Source organism: Malaclemys terrapin, chromosome 5 (genome assembly GCF_027887155.1).
Source record: "Malaclemys terrapin pileata isolate rMalTer1 chromosome 5, rMalTer1.hap1, whole genome shotgun sequence".
NCBI lineage: Eukaryota > Metazoa > Chordata > Testudines > Emydidae > Malaclemys > Malaclemys terrapin.
In genome coordinates, this window is record NC_071509.1 from 3604682 (window position 1) to 3626789 (window position 22108).

The 22108-nt window shown below is 51.7% G+C and overlaps 1 protein-coding gene across 8 annotated transcripts in view; it reads left to right on the forward strand.

Moving 5' to 3' along the window:
• Positions 1 to 22108, forward strand: part of DYSF (dysferlin) — a 289365-nt gene that overhangs the window by 61110 nt on the left and 206147 nt on the right. For all 8 annotated transcript variants that reach the window (XM_054030057.1, XM_054030060.1, XM_054030064.1 and 5 more), the window contains exons 5-7: positions 15436 to 15550; positions 21237 to 21424; positions 21788 to 21916. In XM_054030057.1, the coding sequence (XP_053886032.1) occupies positions 15436 to 15550; positions 21237 to 21424; positions 21788 to 21916 (432 nt within the window). The remainder of the gene's footprint in view (positions 1 to 15435; positions 15551 to 21236; positions 21425 to 21787; positions 21917 to 22108) is intronic.

Consider the following 22108-nt stretch of genomic DNA (forward strand, 5'->3'; position numbering starts at 1 on the left):
TTAGTCTTTAAGGTGCCACCGGAGTCCTCGTTGTTTTTGGAGTCTGATGTGTTCCTCTCCTTCTGCATGTCCCACGCATGTAATGAGAACACCTTGGATCTTTCGTAAAGTTTCTTCCTCAGGCGATCCTTCCACTCCTCGGACAATGGTGAATCTCCCAAGTCAAACGTTGCAGGGTCTATTGCTGGAACCTCAGCTTCACACTGGGGTCTCACGCTGGTGTCAGGTCTGCTATCTTCTGCCCTTGTTTCACAGCAACATCATGGCTTGTTTCATTAGCAATCACTATAACCACCTTTTCCTGGGTTTCAATGGGGAGGGTTATGACTCCACTGGGGACCTGCACTTCTTCAGCCGGCTGCTCTACCATGGCTAATGTCCTTTTTCTGCCTTTTAGGCAGGTACTCATAAGCACGTCTCTCTCCGGCCTGGTGTACACTACATTACGTCGACCTAACTCTGTAAGCGTCGACACTAAAATGTCGCTCCCACCGCTGCAACTCGCCCACTGCACCGAATGTATAACTCCACCTGCACGAGAGGCGTAGTGCTTAGGTTGATGGAGTTAGGCCGATGCGGTGTCTGTGTAGACACTGCGTTACTACCATCACCTGTTAGCTGTCAGCCCCACACGGGGCTCACCGCGGGACCCCCACTCCTAGGGGCTGACAGCTCCAGCTGAATACCTAGGCAGAGTTCATGAAAACGGGGTCTGGTCCTGAGAGTCTCTTCCGCACTAGATGTTAGGGGAGAGCTCATTCAGACCCCGCTTACGCACTGGTGTGAAACGACAAGGTGCAGGCTGGGACAAGCTGGGCTCAGGTCTGGCCCGAGCCAGTTCACTGGGACATTCCTGGGTCTGTTTTAAGCCTTTCCACGTGGTTCTGTTCCTGTTTAGATGAGCCCTTTTCTAAAAAAAGCGTTTCCGTTCCCCTCCCAGGGAAGCGTGTTCTGTACGTCGGGAAGGCTGGGCAGGACGAGACGGACTCTTTTTATAGACCTATCCCCAGTGCAGCTGCCAAGGGCTGTGACAGCGCTGGGACCCGGCCATGCAAGTGCCTTCCCATAAGCTAGACTCTCCCAGGAGGCCGTGCTGGCTCACCCACCCGACAACCGGCAAAGCTTCATCCTCTTTTGTCACGCCTTTCACCTCCTCTTCCTCACCTTTGGTCTAGCCACTGCCCAGCTAGTAAACCCTACTGCTGTTACCGACAGGGCTGGGAATGGAACTTGGATTCAGTTCCTGATGGGGTTGGGTCAGGTCGGACCCCACCATGTGGGTCGGATTCCAATCCCGTTTTCTGGTTTCAATACAGATTAGAACAGATGTCAGTGCAAGGCTGCGGGGTCCTTCCCTGGCGTGGGGGAACTCAGGACAATTTCTCTTAGGAGTCCCACATTGTTGATCCTGAGCCCTACCCCTGATCCAGCCAGGAACCCAAACTTGGGGGAGGGATAGCTCAGTGGTTTGAGCATTGGCCTGCTAAGCCCATGGTTGTGAGTTCACTCCTTAAGGGGGCCATTTGGGGATCTGGGGGGAAATTAATACTTGGTCCTGCTAGTGAAGGCAGGGGGCTGGACTCAATGACCTTTCAGGGTCCCCTCCTATGAGATTGGTATATTTCCATTTATTTAGGTCCAGTCCAGATCTGACCACCACCTCTACAGACTATTTTTACCAGGAACCTTGTAGCACAAGGCCAGAAGGTCACCTTGTTTTATTTCAGCTCTGTTAAGTGACAATCCCACTAGTTCTCCAGTCCTCCACTGAATCTCCAAGGGAAACAGGGACAGAGGAGGTGAATTTCAACCTAGGTTCCCTGGAAGCTGCGTGGCCGCGCAGCAGCCTATTTAGCGCCACGCAGGTGCTCTGGGAACCCACCCGGGGACCTGACACGGCCAGGGGAGGGGCGCCCCTCCCCTGGCCCGAACCTAGCCCAGCCCCCAACCTGCCACAGCCGAGGTGCCCCTCCCCCAGCCCCAACTCTGCTGCGGCTTAGACCTGCTGTGGCCGGGGCGCCCGGACCTGCTGTGGCGGCCTGTCCTGGATCCATGCATGGCCAGGGCGGCGTGGCCCAGCCTGGACCCAGGTACAGCCGAGGTGGCCCCACCCCAGCCCGGACCGAGCCCTGGACCGGACCTGCTGGGGCTGGGGGAGGGGTGCCTATCCTGCAGCCACGGAGCTGCTGCAAGGAGAGAGAGCTGGGGGGAGTCCTCTCTCCCCGCCGTAGCCCCGGAGCACCCTCCTGCACCCCAAACCCTTCATCCGCAGTCCCACCCCGTAGCCCGCACCCCCAGCCAGAGCCCTCACCCCCTGCACCCCAACCCTCGGCCCCAGCCCTGAGCCCCCCTCCCACACTCCGAACCCCTCATCCCCACCCCCACCACATGAATTTTGTTATATGCACCAATATGGAGGTGTTGTGCCACACACCACCTCCATGTTGTGCACATAACCAAATTCATTCCTCACATGGGTGGGAAAAATGCGAGGGAACACTGGTTTCAACCCTTCCTTAGCCATCGTAAGGAAGCCCATTTTCCTCCTCCCCTCCTAGTCATCCGTTCACACGGAAGCTATTGCATTAGCATCAAACAGAGAAGTACATCGTGCACCTCCCCCCCGGGATTTGTGAAAATCTCTCTCCTAGGGCACTTTGATGGCAAGAATTTAACTTCTTCTTACAGCAGTTCCCGCGCAGTCTGATTGTTCCTCTTTTGCTCGGCTACTGGCTTCCTTCCATTCCCAACCGGTGCTTGTCTCACCTCCTGTTTGGGGAACTCGGTTCACAGATGACCCGTAAATAGCGAAGTGTTCCTATAAACAGCAGTTCTCAGTCTAGAAGCGTTCGCCTCTCCCCTCTGGCAGCAGATACCCCAGGATGACAAATTGCACCTGGCCTCCCTAGTTTTGGAAGCATGTTGGTTTGGGTGCTCTAATTCTACCCCAGCTGGAGGAGAGTCCTGGCCGGGGGGACACTCGAGTCAGTCCATTTCTCTTCCTAAATGCATTGTGCATCGGCCAGACGATCAGCGAATGCTTTGAATGAGCTTGCTTCCTTCCTGCTAGCTGCTGCTCAGTTCTTCAGACATGGAGCCCAGCAGCACCGTTGCCTGTGGAGCTGCCAACGTGCCCAGTGGGAGACCTGCTAAAACAAGGCTGGCGAGTTCTGCAGTGCTTAGGCCACAATGGGAGTGGCCAGGGTAGAGGTAGAACAATAATGCCTATGTGTTCATCACTGGATCTCAAAGCGTTTCACAGTCTTTAACATATTGAGCCCCACAACATCCCTGCATTATTATCCCCATTTTACAGATGGAAAACTGAGGCTCAGGTCACACAGGAAGAGCAGGGGTCTTCCATGGGCTAAGCCCCACACTGCAAGAAGGATGTGGTCAAATTGGAGAGAGTCCAGCGGAGGGCAACAAAAATGATTGGGGGGCTGGAGCACATGACTTACGAGGAGAGGCTGAGGGAAATGGGATTGTTTAGTTTGCAGAAGAGAAGAGTGAGGGAGGATTTGATAGCTGCTTTCAACTACCTGAAGGGGGGTTCCAAAGAGGATGGAGCTCGGCTGTTCTCAGTGGTGGTGGATGACAGAACAAGGAGAAATGGTCTCAAGTTGCAGTGGGGGAGGTTTAGGTTGGATATTAGGAAAAACCTTTTCACAAGGAGGGTGGTGAAGCACTGGAATGGGTTACCTAGGGAGGTGGTGGAATCTCCTTCCTTAGAGGTTTTTAAGGCCTGGCTTGACAAAGCCCTGGCTGGGATGATTTAGTTGGGGTTTGTCCTGCTTTGAGCAGGGGGTTGGACTAGATGACCTCCTGAGGTCTCTTCCAACCCTGATCTTCTATGATTCTATGCCCTAATCACTGGACCATCCTTCCCCTGGACAGGGAGGTCTTTAATAAAAAGATCTGAGGGGAGAGAAGACAGGGCTCTTGCAGTGTGATTAGTTTTCGATTGTGTAGGGCTTTAAGTGGAGTCGGTGCCAATTAGCTAGCAGTCCTGTTTCCTGAAAGGCATGTCTTAGCCACAGTGCGTCATGGGCCCCGTGTCTTTAGGAAATGTAACATTTGCGGGCAAGGTTTGGAAGACCAGAAGGGGCCACTGTGACCATCTCATCTGACCTCCTGTGGGACACAGGTCAAAGAACCTCAGCCAGCCAATCCTGGATGAATTTGTGGTTGATCTAGAGCATGTGTTTGAGACAGAGACAGCGACAGCCAGTCTTGCTGTAAAGACCCCAGTGATGGAGAAGCTAGAGATACAGAAGCGCTAACAGGGCATTGAGAGGAAGGATGGTCTGGGGTTAAGCCATGGGTGGGGGACTCAGGAGATGTGGATTCAATGCCTGGCTCTGTCCCAAACTCCTTGTGACAGACAGTCACTTAATTTCTCTGTGGCTGAGTGTCCTATTTCCCACCCTCTGTCCGATCTATTCAGGTGGCAGGACTGTCACCCCTTCTGGCTTTGTGCAGTGGTCAGGCAGGAAGTATTCTGCTCTTTGTGGGATTGAGAGCAGGAAGCTGGATTGCAGTGGTGCTGGTTCTGTTTTCCTCTGTGGTAGTGTGTGACCTGAATGAGTCAGTGGGATGCTGAGCTGATGACGGTGGGCTGGGACTGAAGGAAGCCTTCATGGAAAGACACTGATGCTTAAAATAATTGTGGGGGGAGGGAGACTAGAAGCTAATGCTGGCTGCCTCTCTGATCCCGGTTTAGTTTTATGGCCGGTGGCATGAGCTTGCCAGCAGCAATACAATCACTCCCAATGTGGTGTATCTTTTCCAAATGGCTCCCAGGGCTCATTGCAACCAGCAACCCAGGTGACTCTTTTGTAGCACGTGGGTTATTGTGAATGTTTATGGGTTCCTCCTTACGGAATTTGTCTGTTAGTCTACTGGGGTCCATCTACACCTCTAACTTCTCAAAGGGGCAGCTGTGGGCTAGCAAGTTGAGGAGAGGAATTGTAGAAAATTGAAAAGGGAAGCCAAGGGACACAAGGAGACCTCCATGGGGCCAGCAGAGTTAAGGAGAATAAGAAGGTATTTAAAAAAATATTGGGAACAAAAAGAATCCTGACAATGGTATTGGTCCATTCCTGGTGGAAATGAGTTATCAATAATAATGCTGAGAAGGCAGAAGTATTCAATAAATATTTCTTTTCTGTGTTTGGGAAAAAAACAGATGATATAGTCTAATCCTGTGGGGATGATAACACTCCTTATATTCCACTGTATCTCTGGAGTATGTTAAATAGAAACTATTAAAGTTAGGCATCTTTAAATGAGCGGGTCCAGATAACTTGGATCCAAGAGTGTTAAAAGAGCTGGCTGAAGAGCTTGCTGGACCCAGGGCCGGCTCTAAATTTTTTGCTGCCCCAAGCAGCAAAAAAAAGCGCTGCCCCGCCAAGCCCCCCCCGCCGAGCGCCGCGCCGCCAGAACCCCCCCCGAGCGCCGCGCCCCCCGCCGCCCCCCTGCCGAGCGCCGCGCTGCTGGAGCCCCCCCCCCGCTGAGCGCCGTGCCGCCGGAACCCCCCCAAGCTCCGCCCCCCCTGCCGAGTGCTGCGCCGCTGGAACCCCCCCCCGAGCGCCGCGCCCCACGCCGCCCCCCCTCCGAGCGCTGCGCCCCGCGCTGCCCCCCTGCCACGCACTGCGCCGCCGGAGCGCCCCCTCACCCCCGCGGAATGCCGTGCCGCACTGCCCCCCGCCACCCCAAGATTGGCTGCCCCTTACCAGGTGCCGCCCCAAGCATGTGCTTGGTTGCCTGGTGCCCGGAGCCGGCCCTGGCTGGACTATTAATGTTGATTTTCAATAAATGTTGGAGCTCTGGTGAAATTCCAGTAGACTGGAGGAAAGCTAATTTTGTGCCAATTTTTTGAAAGGGTAAATGGGAGGACTGGGTAATTAGAGGCCTGTCAGCCTGACATCAATCCCGGACAAGATAATGGAGTGGCTGATGTTGGTCTCGATTAATAAAGAACTAAAGGAGGGTGATATAATTAATGCCAATCAACATGGGTTTATGGAAAATGGATCCTGTCAAACTCACTTGATACCCTTTTTGGATGAGATGACAAGTTTTGGTTGATAAAAGTAATAGTGTTAGACTTCGGTAAGGCATTTGACTTGGTACCACAGGATATTTCGATTAAAGTACTAGAATGAGATCAAATGAACATGGCACACATCAAATGGATTAAGAACTGGCTAATTGATAGGTCCAAAATGTAACGGCAAATGAGCGGGCGTGTTTCCAGTGAGGTCGTCATCGCGTGGTTCCGTTTCTACTGGGGGCGGTTGTTGGCCTTATGCTATAAGATGTTTACGTTAAATGGTTCTATGATTAAACGTTTATAATATTGTTATCAATGACCTGGAAGAAAACATAACGTCATCACTGATCAAGTATCAGAGGGGTAGCCGTGTTAGTCTGAATCTGTAAAAAGCAACAGAGGGTCCTGTGGCACCTTTAAGACTAACAGAAGTATTGGGAGCATAAGCTTTTGTGGGTAAGAACCTCACTTCTGCTCCCAATACTTCTGTTAGTCTTAAAGGTGCCACAGGACTCTCTGTTGCTTATCACTGATCAAGTTTGCAGATGACACAAAAAATGGGGGAGTGGTAAATAATGAAGAGGACCGGTCACTAGTTCATGGGATCTGGATCACTTGGTAAACTGGGCGCAAGCAAACAATATGGGTTTTAATGTAAATGTCTACATCTGGGAACAAAGGATGTAGGCCTCACTTATAGGATTGGGGGCTCTATCCTGGGAAGCAGGAACTCTGAAAAAGATTTGGGTTGTGGTGGATACTCAGCTGAACAAGAGTGCCCAGTGGGATGTCTTTTGTGCTTGTACAGCGCCTAGCACAAGGGGACAAATAATAAAAAATCATTAGAGCTGTGGCTGGACAACAGCCCTGAAAATCAGGCCTAAGTGTCTCAGGTTGGGCAACTAAAAACGAAGGCACCCAAAATGAGAGGCAACACTGCAAACCCAAGTAATCAAAAATCATGACATTATCTTAGATCTCATGAGATTTTTCAACACTGGGTTAGCTGCCGTTGTTCTCAAGCTATTCCACACCAGGGCCCCCTTTCACTTAGAAATTTTCCTCCCATCTAGCCTATACCCCCATCACTTACCCGGGGCAGAGGAGAGCGAGGAGAGCCAGCTGGTTAATGGATTTCCTGTCCCACGACATTTTTCGAGATACTGAAAACATTTCCCGCCTGAATTGGGATGAAAAGTTGAAATCCCGAAAACCTTGGCAAACTAAAAATAAAAAATGAAACGAGAATAACAATAATAAAAAAAATCAGTTTGAATCAATCAAAATGTTTTATTTCAATATTGGCCATTTACTTTTTTTTTTTTTTTTTGGCCATAACTAGCTTAAATTTCAAAGCAAAAAGACTTTTTAAACCAAAACCCGCCGTTTTTCATTTTCAAAATCTTGAAACATTTTGACACATTCCCAATATTTTCCACAATGTTTCTGAGTAGGAAGAAACTCATCGGAACGGCCCGTTCCCACAAGCCGTTTTGGATTTGCTGGAGCTGCGTCTTCTGCTGAAAAGAGCTTTTGTCACCGATTTCCTGAGCAGCTGTAGTTGTGAGTCCTGACAGCTCTTTGTGACCCCTAAGAGGGGCAAAGGTCCCGAATCCCAGCTTGAGAACCCTGGGGCTGCCACCCCTGGGGCTATAGAATAGGGTGTAGGAGACGCCCCAGCGGCTGACGCACAATCTGGCTCCAAGCGTTAGTTTTGGTGTCACTGGTTTTCAAGACTGGCAAAAGGGCACTGGTGGGGGGGCCCTCGGGAAGTTCTGCAATCAACCCGTCATTCACCTGAACTGATCTCAGTGGGAGATAAAATACTGCGCAGTGGGAGGAGGACAGCAGAAGCTGGATGGGCAGGGTTGGTGAACAATTCCAGGGCCGCCCAGAGGATTTAGGGGGCCTGGGGTCTTCAGCGGCGGGGGCCCCCCGCCGCTGAATTGCCGCCAAAGACCCAGCACTTCGGCAGCGGATCCCAGGATGGAAGGACCTCCCGCTGCGGGTCTTCAGGGCACTTCGGCGGCGGGTTCCGAAGCGGAAGGACCCCCCCGCTGCCGAATTGCCACCGAAGACCGGGAGCGGAAGAAGCTCCGGGGGCCCGGGCCCTGTGAGAGTTTTCTGGGATCCCCAGAGCCAGTGAAGGACCCCGCTCCACGGGCCCTGAAAAACTCTCATGGGGGCCCTTGCGGGGCCCAGGGCAAATTGCCCCACTTGTCCAGGGCCACCCAGAGGGGGGGATAATTCAGTAGACGGATTAAACATCCGGGCATGGAATGGGTGGGGTGTGCGTGCACCTGTTTGTGATTCCTGTCCCCTTTCCACATCGCCACTGTGTAATTGCTCTAGAAAAAATCATCACTGGATCTCTGATGTGGGCCCTTTTAGATGATGCCCTGAACCTGTTGACCTATGGCTAAGCCTTTGGGTGGGCAAGGTCAGCATTGCTTGGGCATGCAAAAGCGCTCACTCCTCCAATCTCTACCCACCTGCCAGGCAGGACCGGCTCCAGGCACCAGCGAAGGAAGCAGGTGCCTGTGGCAGCCAATAGAAAGGGGCGGCACTCGTCCAGTATCGGGGTGGCACGTCCGGGTCTCTGGCGGCGGGTCCTTCGCTCCCCTTCTGCCAGGCAATGCCTCTTTAACTGGAATTTCACTGAACCACGCTGCCTTGCGACGGGCCCCCTTGCACTTCATTCTTCTGTTAAACGAAAGCTTGGACTGCCAGGCTCTCAGCGGTAGAGACTCCATCTGTGTCTGAACTGCCCAGCGCCAGGCACATCTGTGGCACTGTCCCATTGATCAGTAACCGCTCATTTGAGCTTGTGCAAGCTTCCCCACAAGCGTGAGTTCACGTCATCCCTCGGTCCCTTTGGTTAGCCTGTTAGATCCTCTCCTCTGGAAGCAGCCTGCAATTAAAGTCGAAACAAACCGACATGGTCTTCGTGATTGAGGATCAAGTTCCAAACCGGGAGGTCAAATTCTGCAGTGGTGTGAAGTCGGTGTTGCCAACTCTCTGTGAATCTGTTGTGAGTCTCATGGTATCTGGTGCTTTCTTAGCGCTCCTGCTCCTAGGTCCTGTGATAAGGTGAAAATCTCCACTTTTATTCTTTTAAAAAGTAGTGAGTGGATACAGGGCCGGCTCCAGGCACCAGCTTCTCAAGCAGGTGCTTAGGGCGGCGGCTCCAGAGAGGGGCGGCATGTCCAGGTATTCGGCGGCAATTCAGCGGACGGTCCCTCACTCCGCCTGGGAGCGAAGGACCTCCCGCCGAATTGCCGCCGCAGATCGCGATCACGGCTTTTTTTTTTGTTTGTTTTGGCTGCTTGGGGCGGCCCAAACCCTGGAGCCGGCCCTGAGAGGATAGCTCTTGTGGTTGCAGAGAAAAGACTGAAAGCAGGCCCTGCTAAAGGTTCAAAGACCCACAGGCAAATACAAAGATGATTTTTTATGAAAATCTCATGGTTTTTAAACCAGTCTCATGCTTTTCGGGACCTGACCTGAACATTTCGGGTGGCACTTCTGAGTGGTGCTGTATAATAACTTTCACAGCCGGTGTAAGTGGGTGAAAAATGGGTAAAGGTGGTAAAGCAGGTCAGTTGTGCCAATTCGGCATGTTGTGGGTGGACAGAACAATTGTCACTTGCCTGCTGAGATGGCAGGAGGAGCAGCAGTGGGAAAACCAGCGTGGGGGAGAGAAGGTAGTTTGTAAATTCCTAGAGTTTAAGGCCAGAAGGGACCATTAGATCGTGTGCTTTGACGTCCTGTCTGGCACAGGCCAGAGAGTGTCACCCAGTGACCCCTGCATTGAGCCAAGTCACTTGTGTTGGGCTAAAGCATAAAATGAATCCCTTTCCTTACTTTGCACCATCCCGTTTTTCCGTCTACTCTTTCTCCCCAGCATGGCACTTCCAGCATCACTGCACTTTCCAGTCCTGGAGCTCGTTAAATGTTTTCAAATGTTAAAACTTCAACCACATTTCAAAAGTTGAAAACATTGAGGAAAAAACGGGTGGAATTTTTGGTGACATTTTCCCCCTATAGCCGGCCAACATTTTTCAAATTAAAATAAAAATCACATTTGTCTCTTCTTTTTGAGCAGCTCTGCCACGCTGGGCCATCGGCCCAGAATGAAGCAGAAAGACGAGTGCCATCTACTGAATGACGGATACCTTTGCCCTGGGGCTCCCTGTTCTTTTCCATGGAAGTCCCTAGCCTTGCTCACCTTGTTATATCTGATAAGATCCCAGTTGAAGAAAATGGGTCAACAGCTGAGGATTTACAGTAGAAAGTTCCGGTTTCCCAGGCGCAGTTTGTTAGTGCGTTTGCAGATGGACAGTAGAGAGGATGTGACTCTCTTTTTGGCTGTTAAGGTTTCATCTTGGGGACGAATTGTTACTGGCATAAAATCCTCCATCTAGCATACACCAGATTTTAGGGTGTTGCAATCTGCTGTTCGTACAGATGGGGCAACCACCTTCCCCCCTCCCCCCGATGGATTCCATTTCCAGGAGAAACAGGGATGCAGCTGTCTGGGTATCTATTTGATCTGCCTTGAAGGCACGGACAGTGCATTGCGATTTGCACGTAAAACAGGGATTCAGGCTTGTTTTAATTGTGAAAAACAGAACGACTCCTCCCCACACTTGCCCCACTGGCTCTGCAAGTACAGATTCAATGTTCTGTCAGGTTGCAAGTCAATCTGGGCATTGGTTTGAGTTGCTGAGGTATGTGCTTAGATTGTTAGCTCTTTGGGGCTTTTTGTTCTGTGTTTGTACAGCGCCTTGCATAGTGGGGTCCTGGGCCATGAATGGGGCTTCTAGGTGCTGTGGTAATAATACCTGTAGATTTCTGTAAAGGGATTCACTTGCTCCCGCATGACATTTTGATTAAAAAAAATAGAAGGATGTAAAGTTAAGTTGGCACACATTAAATGGATTAAAAGCTGGCCAGCTGTAAGCTGGGGATTTATGAGTTGGAAGCAACAGAGGAGAAGAAAGACATGGGTATACTGTCAAGTATCAGAGGGGGAGCCGTGTTAGTCTGGATCTGTAAAAAGCAACGGAGAGTCCTGTGGCACCTTTAAGACTAACAGATGTATTGGAACATAAGCTTTTGTGGGTGCGTCTGACGAAGTGGGTATTCACCCACGAAAGCTTATGCTCCAATACATCTGTTAGTCTTAAAGGTGCCAGAGGACTCTCTGTTGCTTTTTATGGGTATATTGGTTGACCACAGGATGACTATGAGCTGCCAATGTGATGCAGCTGTGAGAAAGACTAATGCCGTCCTAGGATGCATCAGGCGAGGTATTTCCAGTAGAGACAGGGAAGTGTTAGTACCATTATACACAGCACCGGTGAGACCTCATCTGGAATCCTATGTGCAGTTCTGGTCTCCCACATGTAAGAAAGATGAATTCAAACTAGAACAGGTGCAGAGAAGGGCTACTAGGATGATCTGAGGAATGAAAAACCTACCTTATAAGAGGAGACGCAGAGAGCTTGGCTTGTTTAGTCTAACCGAATGAAGGCTGAGGGGAGATATGATTTCTCTGTAGAAATACATCAGAGGGATAAATACCAGGGAGGGAGAGAGATTATTTAAGTTAAGGGCCAATGTGGACATAAGAACCAATGGCTATAAACTGGCCCTCAACAAGTGTAGGCTTGAAATTAGGTGAAAGTTTCCAACCATCGGAGGAGTGAAGTTCGGGAACAGCCTCCCAAGGGGAGCAGTGGGGGCAAAATACCTAACTGGCTTCAAGACCGAGCTAGATAAGCTGATGGAGGGGATGGTTGAGGAGTCTGACTACATGGGCATGAGGCTCATCTGTGACTGCAGATCTGCAAATATCCCCAGGGGCTGGTGATGGGACACTCGATGGGCAGGGCTCTGAGTTACTACAGAGGATTCTTTCCCAGGGGTCTGGCTGCTGGATCTCACCAAAATACTCAGGGTCCACCTGACTGCCATATTTCGGGTCGGGAAGGAATTTTCCCCCAGGTCAGATTGTCACAGACTTTTTGCCTCCCTCTGCAGCATGGGGCACGGGTCACTTGCAGGTTTAAACTTGTGTAAATGGTGGACTCTTAACCTGAAGTCTGTAAATCATGATCTGGGACTTCAGTAACTCAGCCCAGGGGCGGCGAGCTTTCCCAAAAGTGTGGGGGAGGGGGGCAGAGGCCCCACCCCTCCATGGCCCCGCCCCTCCATGGTCCCGCCCACCTCTCCTCATTCCCCTGGCCAGGCTGGCAGCTGGAGCCTGGCCGGGGAGCTGAGGCAGCTCTGGACAGCCACGGATCCTCTGCCTGCCTGGGGTGGGGGAGCCCGAGAGCAGCCCCCAGCCTGTGTCCCTGCCCCCCGGGGCCCCTGCCAAGGGCAGGTGAAGGATCCGTGGCTCCCCAGAGCTGCCGCCCCGGGCTCCAGCTGCCGGCCTGGCCAGGGGGTGGAGTCTTGGGGGAAAGAGGAGAGGCGGGGCCCGTGGCGAAAAGTGAGAGGGCCATGGCCCCCTGTTCCCCTCCCATTCCGGCGTCCCTGACTCAGCCGGAGGTCAGGGGCCTGTTACAGGAGTGGGTGGGTGAGGTTCTGTGGCCTGCCCTGTGCAGGAGGTCAGACTAGATGGTCATGATGGTCCCCTCTGGCCTTAAAGTCTGAGTCTAACTGATCGGTCTCAAAATGTAACTGTAAATGGGGAATACTCATGAAGCGGGTGCGTTTCCAGGGGGGTCCAGCAGGGATCAGTTCCTAGGCCTGTGTTATTTGACATTTTTACCAGTGACCTGGAAGAAAACATAGAATCATCCCGGGTAAGGTTTGCAGAGGACACAAAAATTGGGGGAGTGGGAAATAATGAAGAAGACAGGTCACCGATACAGCGTGATCTGGATTGCTTGATAAGCTGGGTACAAGCCAACAATACGTGTTTGAATATCGCGGAAGATAAATGTCTACATCTGGGAACAAAGGATGTAGGCCTCACTTAGAGGACGGGGGGACTCTATCCTGGGAAGCCATGACTCTGAAAAAGATTTGGGGTCCTGGTGGATAATCAGCTGAACGTGAGCTCCCAGTGTGACGCTGTGGCCAGAAGGGCGAATGAGATCTTTAGATGCATAAACAGGATTCTCCAGGAGGAGCAGAGAAGTTATTTTACCTCTGTATTTATCATTGGTGTGGCTGCTTCTGGAGCACCGTGTCCAGTTCTGGTGCCCACGGTTCAAGCAGGTTGTTGATAAATTGCAGAGGGTTCAGAGAAGAGCCACGAGAATGATTAAAGGATTAGAAAAGCTGCCTGATAGCGACAGACTCAAGGAGCTCCATCTATTTAGCTTAACAAAGAGAAGGTGAAGGGGTGACTTGATTACAGACTATAAGTATCTACCTGGGGAACAGATATTTAATCATGGGCTCTTCACTAAGGTATAAAATGATCCAACGGCTAGAAGTTGAAGCTAGACAAATTCAGACAGGAAACAAGGTGTAACTTTTTAACAGTGAGAGTAATTAACGAGTGGAACAGTTCCCCCAGGGTCATGGTGGGCTCTCCAGCGCAGACAATTTTGAACTCACGAGTGGGTGTGTTTCTGCGCGAGGAGTTATTTTGGGACAGTCATAGGGTCTATGTGATGCAGGAGGTCAGCCCAGATGATCACAGTGGTCCACTCTGGCCTTGGAATCTATGAAAAAAATCTGTGAATGAATAAATAACAGTGGCTCCTTTTTGACAGCTAACCTTGCCCATGACGTGTGTTCAGATCCAGGGATAGTGCCTTTGCCTTTCTCATCGAAGGAGGCCTGAGCACTTTAAGAAGCCTTCTCAAAAACTCTTGGAGGTTGGCAGCCGTATCCCCATTTTACAGATGAGGAGACTACAGTACAGAGACGCGGAGCTGCCCAATGTACCATAGCAGTCACTGGAAGCACTGGGAATAGAACCCATGTTTCTGGTCCCTCGACACTATGCACCACTGGCTCCCAGTCCTGCCCCTTGTCCACCTGTGTCCCTCCAGCCGTGCTTCCTTTTCCATTGTCGAGGAAGTTTCTCCAGTCTTTGGCTTTAGAGACACTAAACAGTCTAGAGCTGCCCTCTAGTGGCCGATTATTTAATCACAAGCCCATTTTCAAATTCTCTAAAAAGCAGCCGGCATTAGTGCTCTGTTATTGCTAGACGGGCTGGGGGAAGCGGGATGGGGTGGGGATGTACCATTTAGCGAGGACGGAACGGGGAATTTTCTGTGCAGTAAAAATGATCATTTTTCAGGAGAACAGAAGGCAGAAACCCTTTCAAGTACAGAGCTGTTGCTTTCACTCGCCGCACCATAATGAGTTCAGAAAAGAAGGCCAGTAGGAGCATTTTAAGCCTTTCACTTTTGAGTCCTCTCCTTGGCTAGTGTACTGGCTTGGGATGCCAGAGACGTGGCTTCGGTTCATGGCATAGTGGGTGAGGTTGAGCAAGTCACTTCCCCTCTTCAGCTTGGAAAAGAGGAGACTACGGGGGGATATGATAGAGGTCTATAAAATCATGAGTGGTGTGGAGAAAGTGAATAAGGAAAAGTATTTACTTGTTCCCATAATACAAGAACTAGGGGTCACCAAATGAAATTAATGGGCATCAGGTTTAAAACAAATAAAAGGAAGTTCTTCTTCACACAGCGCACAGTCAGCCTGTGGAACTCCTTGCCTGAGGAGGTTGTGAAGGCCAGGACTATAACAGGGTTTAAAAGAGAACTGGATAAATTCATGGTGGTTAAGTCCATTAATGGCTATTAGCCAGGATGGGTAAGGAATGGTGTCCCTAGCCTCTGTTTGTCAGAGGGTGGAGATGGATGGCAGGAGAGAGATCACTTGATCATTACCTGTTAGGTTCACTCCCTCTGGGGCACCTGGCATTGGCCACTGTCGGTAGACAGGACATTGGGCTCGATGGACCTTTGGTCTGACCCAGTACGGCCGTTCTTATGTTCTCTCTGTGCCTTGGTTTCCCCTCTGTGAAATGGGGATGATTAAACTGACCCCCTGTGTAACGTACTTCGAGAACGACTGATGACGAGTGCTAGATAAAGGTATTATTTGCAGGCTCAGCATCCTAGTACGTTAATTTGCACAGCAAGTGCATCCTATTGGGATGTACCTGGGCCACTGGACAGCCTAGCAGGTGTGCCCTTGAGATGATGGACAGCAGGGTAGGTGCGTTGCACGCGCAATACCTGGTAAGACAGTGATGTATTTAACTCTGCAATTTTTTTCAGGCTGGAATGATCCCTGGCGAACGTGAGGAGGGGACAATGCACTTCAGATCACTGACACTTGTTCTGTAATGACCTACTCAGTCCTGTTGGCATATGAGCCTTTTATAATGATCCTTCTCTGTTCTCCAGGCCTTCCTCAACCTGCAGGTTTCCTACATTCCTCCACCTGGGGCCGCTCCTCTGTTCCCGCCGCCTACCCCTCCGGAGCCAACACCGTCCACAGCTGAGCTCGACACCGTCACCGGTAAAGAGACACTGTTGCATGTGCATTTCTCGCATTTCTTGGCTGCATTCTGCTAAGTGTGTTGTTTGTGCTATGTGGCCTGCACAGTGAACCCATTATCCTGGACTTTAACGCTAGCATTACCCTGAGTTCTGCTGCAGGCATAAGAACGGCCAGACCAGGTCAGATCAAAGGTCCATCTAGCCCAGTATCCTGTCTTCTGACAGTGGCCAGTGCCAGGTGCCTCAAAGAGAATGAACAGAACAGGTAGTGATCCATCCCCTGTCACCCACTCCCAGCTTCTGGCAAACAGAGGGTAGGGACACCATCCCTGCCCATCCTAGCGAATAGTCAGTCATGGACCTATCCTCCATGAACTTATCTAGCTCTTTTTTGAACTCTGTTATAGTCTTGGCCTTCACAATATCCTCTGGCAAGAAGTTCCACAAGTTGACTGTGGTGTGTGAAAAAATACTTCCTTTTGTTTGCTTTAAACCTGCTGCCTATTAATTTCATTTGGTGGCCCCTCGTTCTTGTGTTATGACACTTCCTTATTTACTTTCTCCACACCAGTCATGATTTTATAGACCTCAGTCATATCCCCCCTTAGTTGTCTCTTTTCCAAGCTGAAAAGTCCCAGTCTTATTAATCTCTCCTCATACGGCAGCCGTTCCATACCCGTAATCATTTTTGTTGCCTTTTCCAATTCTAATATATCTTTTTTGATATGGGGCGACCACATCTGCACGCAGTATTCAAGAAGTGGGCGTACCAGGGATTTATATAGGGGCGATATGATATTTTCTGTCTTATCTATCCCTTGCCTAATGATTCCCAGCATTCTGTTCGCTTTTTTGACTGTCGCTGCACATTGAATGGATGTTTCCAGAGAACTCTCCACCATGACTCCAAGATCTCTCTCTTGAGTGGTAACAGCTAATTCAGACCCCATCATGTTATAGGTATAGTTGGGATGATGTTTCCCAATGCGCATTACTTTGCACAGTGCTAGGGAGCTGAGCCCCAGCGGTGAACACGATGTGATCAACCAACCTTTGAATTCCCAGAAGTTTTTAGTAGAGAGATGGGCCTGGATCTGAACCTCATTAGACTCTGCAAAAGTTGTATAGAATCATAGACAGGTTGGCCTAGAAGGGACCTGAAGAAGTCAGTAAACCCAGACTATCCCTGACAGGGGTTTGTCCAACCTGTTCTTCAAAACCTCCAGTGATGGGGATTCCACCGCCTTCCTTGGATGCCTGTTCCAGAGCTTTATCTACCCTTAGCGTTAGAAAGCTTTTCCTAATATCTAACCTAAATCCCGCTTGATGCAGATGAAGCCCATGACTTCTTGTCCTACCTTCAGTGCATGTGGAGAACAATTGATCACTGTCCTCTTTATACCAGCCTCTAACTAATATGAAAATGGTTTTCAGATCCTCCAGATCTTCTTTTCTCAAGACTGAGCATGGCCAGTTTTTTTTTTAACTTTTCATCGTCGGTCAGGTTTTTGAAACCTTTTCTCATTTTTGTTGCTCTCCTCTGGTCGCTCTCTAATTTATCCTCATCTTTCCTCAAGTGTGGCCCCCAGAACTGGACACAGGGCTCCAGCTGAGGCCTCACCAGTGTCAAGTAGAGCGGGACAGTGATCTCCTGTGTTTTACATAGGACACTCCTGTTAATACCCCCCTGGATATTAGCCCCAGGTGCACCAGCTGAAAGCGGCACCAGATCCTGCCAGAACAACCCTTGCGAAGCCTGCAGACATATCTCCACTGTTACACTGATCAACACCCCCCACAACACACCTTTCGAGATCCATGGGTCCTGCAGATGCCCATCACAACACGTGCTGTATGTCATCCAGTGCACTAAATGTCCAATAACCACTATGTGGCTGAAAGCAGACAATCACTGCGCTCTCGAATGAACTCACCCAGGGAAATGATCAAAGACAAAAACACCCCATCACCCGTGGGCAAACACTTTTCACCAAGCGATCACTCCGTATCTGACCTCTCAGTCCTCATCCGCAAAGGAAACCTGCCCGGAACTTTCCAAAGACGAGCCTGGGAGCTTAAATTCATTACTCTGTTAGACACTCAAAATCACGGCCTGACCAGAGACACTGGATTTATGGCTCATTACAACATCCTGTAACCCACTAACAACCCCTCCCGCCCCACTGCTGCCCCCCTCCTTTCCTCCCTATGACTGGAGGGGTGTTAAAAGGCCACTTCACCTCCAACGGTCCCTTGAAATGTGCTAACGACTTATGCCAAAGCGTCTGTTTCACCTTGCGTTTAGCTGTGACACTCTGAGGCTGGGCCTGCACTAGCCAGCTTCCAGCAGCACAAGTGTACCCATGCACCGATGCACTTCTGGGCCCCTGCGTTCTAAGGAATGACAACGAAGAGCCACATTGTACACTCACTGCAGCCGGGCTGGCCATGCTGGGACCAGCGTCTCATCCTGCAGCTCCTTGTGATGGAGAGGGGCCGGGCCAAACCTGAGTGGTGCTGTGACCCTGTGGGCCAGCGTGCAGCGCCACTCGCTGAAATGTGGGCCAGCTGCTTCTCCGTCAGGGCAGTGGGCTAGCTGGGCCGCCCCGAATGGGGCTACAACTCCATGCGCCAGGTCCCAACGCCACCAGCTCAAGCAAGCGAACTTCTTTCTGTTCGCATGCAAATCTGCATTGATCCGGCCCTGCCGGCACCCCCCTGGCCACTTCTTGTCGGTGTTTTCCCCAGGGCACTGGGTAATTGAGGGCCTTCTTGCCCCAGTCCTGCAAAATCAACAGAGAACATTCTCAGTCCAGGGACAGTGAGTTCCCCACCCTTCATCATGGTGGTGATGAACCGCCTATCCAGTATCATTCTCCCTCGCAGGCTGGCCGGGGAGTTGAATTTCGCATGGCAGCAGCTTCATCCAAAATGTGGCTTCTAGCCTCTGGGGCTTTGCCTGTTTCGTGTGTTTGTGCGTGTGTGTGTGTGGGGAGGTGACCCACAGCAGGGGTATGTGTGTTTCCGTCACTTTCAAGAGGTTGATGAGTGTGCCACTGCCCCCAGCTAATGGGACATAGCTGGTGCCACACAGGTGTGATGGAAGCGCCCTAAAAGTGCAGGGGGGCCACTGGCATCTCTTCTCCCCGAGGCCCCGCCCCTGCCCCACCTCTTCCCCTGAGGCCCCGCAACCCGCTTGCTCCTCTCTGCCCCCTCCCCCCGGTAAAAAGTGATGGGGCTCTAGCCCTCCCCGTTCCGGCACCCCTGCCGCCATGCTTACAACCAACCCTGCTTGTGCTGGGAGAGGGGGTTTGAACCTGGGACCGGCTGCGCTAAACGCGTCAGCCTCTAGCGTGGGACTTCCTCCATTAGCTTGAAGCAGCGGCCGACTAGAGCTGGGTGAATAAGAGATGTCTTAATTCGCTGGCCTTTAGGTTGGGACCAAAGCGGAAAACTGTTTACATTTTGAGCGAATCAAATGGTGGAAAAAATTTCATTTGGGGTCAAATGAACCATTTTGTGTTGACAAAATTGAACGGCTTTGTTTCGATTTTAACTATTTTAAAATGTTTTTGGGTTTGTTAAAAATCAAGGAAATGCTGACACCAAAAGTCGCTTCAAACCACCACCAAAAAAAAAATCAACTTTGTTTTTTTCCAGATTCCTCCCCATCCCCCACCCACACCGAACAATTCAGCAAAATTGGCGTGAATGGGCAAAATGTTTTGTCACCAAATCTGCATTTTTCCCCCCCAAAAAGCAGCTTTGGCTAAAAAGTTTCACCCATCTCTACAGCAGGTTGCCAAGCCCTTTAAGAAGGATGTGGAAAAATTGGAAAGAGTCCAGCGGAGGGCAACGAAAATCATTAGGGGGCTGGAGCACATGACTTATGAGGAGAGGCTGCGGGAACTGGGATTGTTTAGTCTCCAGAAGAGAAGAATGAGGGGGGATTTGATAGCTGCTTTCAACTACCTGAAGGGGGGTTCCAAAGAGGATGGAGCTCGGCTGTTCTCGGTGGCAGATGACAGAACAAGGAGCAATGGTCTCAAGTTGCAGTGGGGGAGGTCTAGGTTGGATATTAGGAAACACTATTTCACTAGGAGGGTGGTGAAGCACTGGAATGGGTTCCCTAGGGAGGTGGTGGAATCTCCATCCTTAGAGGTTTTTAAGGCCCGGCTTGACAAAGCCCTGGCTGGGATGATTTAGTTGGGGGTTGGTCCTGCTTTGAGCGGGGGGTTGGACTCGATGACCTCCTGAGGTCCCTTCCAACCCTGGTATTCTGTGATTCTACGATTCTAAGAGATTAGCCCCAAGTGGAGGACAGAAATCGGTGCACTTCTCTAGTGTGGGTCACGCGTATCATAACCAACAGATGATGCTGTGCTGGGTGTCAGCTCTTGCAGAGATCTGAGTGTGTGCTTTGTGCACCCTGAGCTTGGGAGCTAAAGCTGTAACTGCTCTGAGAAATTGGCTTTCCAGGCTCTCGTTTTAAGATGGATCCTAGGGAATGCTTCCCCCTCACCTCTCTCCCCCGGTCTAGTAAGTAAGAAAACATCCCTGCTAGCATAGGCGCCGACTCGGTGGGTGCTCCGGGACTGGAGAACCCACAGAAAAAAATAGTGGGTGCTCAGCACCCATCAGCCACTCACCGATCAGCTGTTCGGCAGCGGGTGGGAGGCGCTGGGGAAAGTGGGTGGAGTGGGGACAGGAAGAGGCGGAGCAAGAGCGGGACCTCGGGAGAGGGGGCAGGGGTGGGTGGGAAGAGGCGGAGCGAGGGTGAGGCCTTGGGGGAAGGGGTGAGTAGGGGCAGGACCTCAGGGCGGATGGGGGTGGAGCAAACACCCGGAAAAATGAAAGTCAGCGCCTGTGTCTGCTAGGGGTGCACGTGCTCCCAGATACCAGGCTTAGGGAAGAGTAGCAGAAGTTGTGGAGTATTTCCACCCTAGGCCCCTAGGACAGCATGCCTCGAATGGGGCTGCCAGCAGATGTTTTTGCGGCCCTGACATCCTCCAAAGCATGGGGGAAGCAGCAGCCCCTCCCTCCTGTTACTCCTGAATAGCTGTGCCCAAGGGCAGTGAGATGCGCACCACCTTGGTGTTTGCGCTGGTGTCGCCAGCAGGGGTCAGCACCCCGCACTGTGCAGCCTCCTTGGGGGCTCCGGGCAGCGCCTCTGGGGACATGTGGAGCCGGTGTGTGTGGTGCTGGAGGCGCTGAGGTGTTCGGTTCCCAAGGCGCTCCCCTGGGTAGCTCTACCGCCCGGCCAGGGGACGGGGAGCCTGGGACTCCACAGGCGGCCAGTGAATTCCCAGCCCACCTTTCCCGGGCCACGGGAGACAGGGACAGAGAGACGGGTTTGTCAGAGCGGCCACCAGCAAGAATTGGTGGCCACCAAAACGTGTTGTGACAACCCCTGCCGTAGGACGTGGTGATGGCTGCTTGGGGAGCTGTGTGCATCCTGTTGAGCTGGGACAGATTTCGGGGCCTAGCCCGGCACTGGGGGGTCATGTGGTGTGAACCCAACCTGAGGTCTGGATATTGGGGACAAATCTGGGCTGCTTGACCCTTGCTGCTTGGGCCCTTCTCCTGTGCAAAGCTAACGCTGACGAACTGCCCCGGCCTGTTTCTGTGGGTTCATCTCTGATCTCTTGGCTCAATTCCAATTCTCCATGTCCTCCCTGACCGAGCTGTACCCCCATGCCTTCCAGATACAGCCGGGGAGGAAGACACCGAAGACCAGATAGTGACAGGGGATGAGACGGAGCCTTCCACAGGGCCCTCTGGGTCGGAGCAGCCCACGCTCCCCCGGAAGCCTCCTTCACACCACGTCCATGGGATTAAGAGGAGGAAAAGCGCCCCGAAAAAGCTGCTGTCCAACAAACCGCAGGACTTCCAGGTGAGCAGCATCAATGGGTGTGTGACGTTCGCCTCTCCGAGCTGCTCCTCCTTTACCATCCCATTGACTGCAACATCTTAGGAGTGAAACCTCTGGTGCGGGACCAGACTGGGTTCTTCATTGCTCCGCAGTGCACCCGGGAATCCTGCGGGAGCTGGGAGCTGGAGCCAAGCACTGCAGCTCAGGGCCGCATCTTCTCCGTTAATGACTAGTTGTGACGGAGCGCTTGGAGATGTGTCCCAGGAGCTCCCGTCTGCCACTGTGGGTGCAACCCCAGTGCGCTGGGCTGGTGTAGCTGAAAGCTGAGCGTTCCCCAGCATCTGATGGGCCGTTGCCCTTTTCTCCTCCTCCACCTGCCTTTAGATCAGGGTGCGAGTCATAGAGGGCAGGCAGCTTCCCGGTGTCAACATCAAATCGGTGGTGAAAGTGACGGTTGCCGGACAGACGAAAAGAACTAGGATCCGCAAAGGGAATGGCCCGTTCTTCGACGAGGTGAGTCCGGCTGTTGTTCGGTCTAACCTCCTTCTAGGCTTCCTTGATCCTGTAGGGCCCCCGAAAGGGATCGTGTGATGGAGCAGCTGAGAACATTCTCCTAGCACGTTAGTCACTTGCCGTTTGCGTGGCAGACAGGGGCACAGAAACGCGCCCACACGCTCCTCCAGGGACGGCCAGTGCCCGGAGAGA